The sequence below is a fragment of the Emiliania huxleyi genome, assembly GCF_000372725.1.
Source record: "Emiliania huxleyi CCMP1516 unplaced genomic scaffold EMIHUscaffold_520, whole genome shotgun sequence".
In the NCBI taxonomy this organism is placed as follows: domain Eukaryota; phylum Haptophyta; order Isochrysidales; family Noelaerhabdaceae; genus Emiliania; species Emiliania huxleyi.
This window is the reverse complement of record NW_005198090.1, coordinates 56,141-59,111: the sequence shown is the minus strand read 5'-3', so window position 1 is coordinate 59,111 and position 2,971 is coordinate 56,141. Positions and strand designations below refer to the sequence as shown.

The 2,971-nt window shown below is 58.9% G+C and overlaps 1 protein-coding gene across 1 annotated transcript in view; it reads right to left on the bottom strand.

Annotated features, from left to right (window-relative positions):
• Positions 1–1,617: 1,617 nt before the first annotated feature.
• Positions 1,618–2,971, bottom strand: part of EMIHUDRAFT_119727 (hypothetical protein) — a gene marked incomplete at both ends in the record, with an annotated part of 5,298 nt that continues 3,944 nt past the window's right edge. The window contains 2 exons of the mRNA XM_005766121.1: positions 1,618–2,001; positions 2,369–2,730. Coding sequence (XP_005766178.1) covers positions 1,618–2,001; positions 2,369–2,730 — 746 coding nt within the window. The remainder of the gene's footprint in view (positions 2,002–2,368; positions 2,731–2,971) is intronic.

The window sequence follows — 2,971 nt, the reverse complement described above, 5'->3', positions numbered from 1 at the left end:
TCTCTGCTACCCTCTCTGCTACCCTCTCTGCTACCCTCTCTGCTACCCTCTCTGCTACCCTCTCTGCTACCCTCTCTGCTACCCTCTCTGCTACCCTCTCTGCTACCCTCTCTGCTACCCTCTCTGCTACCCTCTCTGCTACCCTCTCTGCTACCCTCTCTGCTACCCTCTCTGCTACCCTCTCTGCTACCCTCTCTGCTACCCTCTCTGCTACCCTCTCTGCTACCCTCTCTGCTACCCTCTCTGCTACCCTCTCTGCTACCCTCTCTGCTACCCTCTCTGCTACCCTCTCTGCTACCCTCTCCTGACGACTCCTCTGAGCAGATTCGAACTGGCGACCAAAAGCTGAGTGAGGTGCCGCCACTCCCCCATGACATCATTTCCTGAATTGCCCACCACCCACCCAGGGCGGTAGGCGCGCTAATAGAGAACCTGAACTAAAGTAAATTGAATGAAAGTATAAAGAAGAAGATCAAGCATCGCATGTACCATGTTTCATTGCAATGATTTTCAATATCATATGCTTAGTCGGCTTATCACAGTCGCTAGCTTCCTTGTTAGCTTGCTAATCCTCTATCACATAAAGTAAAATAATGAAAGTATAAAGAAGAAGATCAAGCATCGCATGTACCATGTTTCATTGCAATGATTTTCAATATCATATGCTTAGTCGGCTTATCACAGTCGCTAGCTTCCTTGTTAGCTTGCTAGTATGTTTGATATTCATGTGTCAATCATTGTAACATCACACTTCTAATCCTCTATCACATCCTCTACCACTCCCACCACCACAGCTAGCTGTGGTGGTTCCGAAAAACAGGTGCGCGGGACCTCAATCCGCAACGGTAGCGAGATAGGTGCTCGCATATACTATATGCGAGCACTATCGCTAAAATCTGGCAAAATGAGGCCACAGCCCCGCTGATGCACTGTCTGCTAGCGGGCAGCAGCAGCACGGCTCGGCACCGCGCTCGGTGGCGTTTTGCTGACCTCAAACGTCAAAGCACAGCCGTTTCGCGATGGCTGAGAGAGAGCTGTGCGCCTGTGCAATCCACGCGCACGCTACCAGCGGAGGATGGTGTGCTGCTTTGGCGCGGTGCTGAGAGGTACGCGCGGCGCTGCAACTACAGCGCATAGCTCTAGGCAGCACCTCGAAGTCGACGTTCGTGGCGATTCGCGTCGAGCGGACCGGCTGCGAGCCAGGTGGGCTACGAGCGAGTGCAACCACGACGGCAGCTGTCAATCTCTGAGACACAACAGCTGCCGTCGTGATTGTCAAAGATGGTGCGTTTGGCAAAGCAGGTCACCAAACGCGAGCGATCGAGTCGGCGCCGGCGGCTCGCGTCTCGCGTCGAATAAGAATTTGACGAAAGGCGTTCTGCACGACACGGGGCACGGGACTCGCGCGCACTGGCTTTGAAAGAAAAACACTTTTCAGTGAAGAATGTTTGTCAAGGAAACCGAGTCACCACGCACATCTACTGACACGGAAGTATGCACACTGTTCCAATATGAACATCTTCAGAGACGCGCTACTCAACAAGTCCTCAGCTACTAACAACATGCGGCAGATCAGCGGCCGTCGGTGGGGCTAATCCTTGTACTCAACTGGGTGATCTAGTAAGGCATGTCGAAACTTTTGTTGTTGGTCAGCAGCATGTTCGGATGCACCGCCAGCTGCGCCTGCTGCTGCGCAGCGTGCCTGCGGAAGCCTTTGTCGCGGTACTTGACGATCCGGTACACGAACTGCTTGACAGTGACCTCGAGAGCGGATGCCCACTCAGGCGGCGACATCTCCTCAAACGGCTTTACATCGGGAGCCTCCTGCGCCAGGTTGTTCAGGTGCGCGTAGACGAAGTTGTTGATGTCGAACGCATATGGCGTGTACGCAATGATATTCCCGAGAAGGCAGGTGCGCGTGTGCGCACTGCAGTCAAAGACAAAGCCGCCGCCATTATGCCACCCTGCGCCGTCACCGCCGAGAGCCAACTCCCCCGCCCCCTACCACGGAGGCAGGCTCGGGCGCGTGTGCTGCACACGAAGATGCCCTTCGAGCCGCCCGGCGAGGACTTTAGCCACCCTTGCTACGTTAGAGCGCGACGATTGTGCTCGCCACATAAGATCTGTCCAAAATGGTGTATGAGCATGGCCGTGTTTAATCTCAATACTTGAGTAGTTGGCTGTTAGTCAGTATGATATAGCTGTATGTGCCGACGTCGGTTGCTCGGCGTCGTGTTGCGCCGCTACTGGAAGTGCGCGCATGTGCAGTTGATGTGTGTAGACGATCGTTCACTACCTGTAGGGCTTGGCACCGTCTCCTGCTAGCGGTCCCTTTCGTCGATACCGGCTCCCTCCCCCCCCCGTCGACCTGCGAGAGCCGCTCGCGGCTCTGTTCAAGCGCGCGGGCGTCGCCGACATCCTCTACCGCAGGTATGAGGGGCGGCTCGCGGAGCTGGGCGTTGGCGATGCCGGCGACCTCCTCGAGGAGGTCGCTGAGAAGGGCATCGGCTCGCTCGACATCCACGACCGCCAGGCGGAGAAGCTCCGCCGAGCTCTTCTCGGCCCGCGGGGCTGGGGGGACGCAGCTGCGGTCTTGGCATCCATCAGCGGCTTGTCGCTGGGCGACACCCCGGCTGGGGTGGCGGCTGGCGATCAGGCGGCTGGTGGCGGGGCAGCGGCTGGCGGCGATGGCCGCGGCGGCGCGCGCCCCGAAGAGGCGGACGGCGGTGCCTGCGACGCGCAGGCCGCTGAAGGTGGGTCCGGAGGTGGGACCGAGGGATCCAGTTTGGACCCCTTGGAGCCCGCGCTGCCGGAGAGCGGCGATGGGACGATTGCCGCCGCGGGGGGGGAGGAGGAGGCCGAGGGCGGGCGGAAGGCGCCGCGGCGCCGCCGAGGGCGGCGCGGCCGTGGCGCCAGGGGTCGCGGGGGGGGGCTCGAGAAGTGCCCGACACCGCGGCGGGTTTGGCTGCTG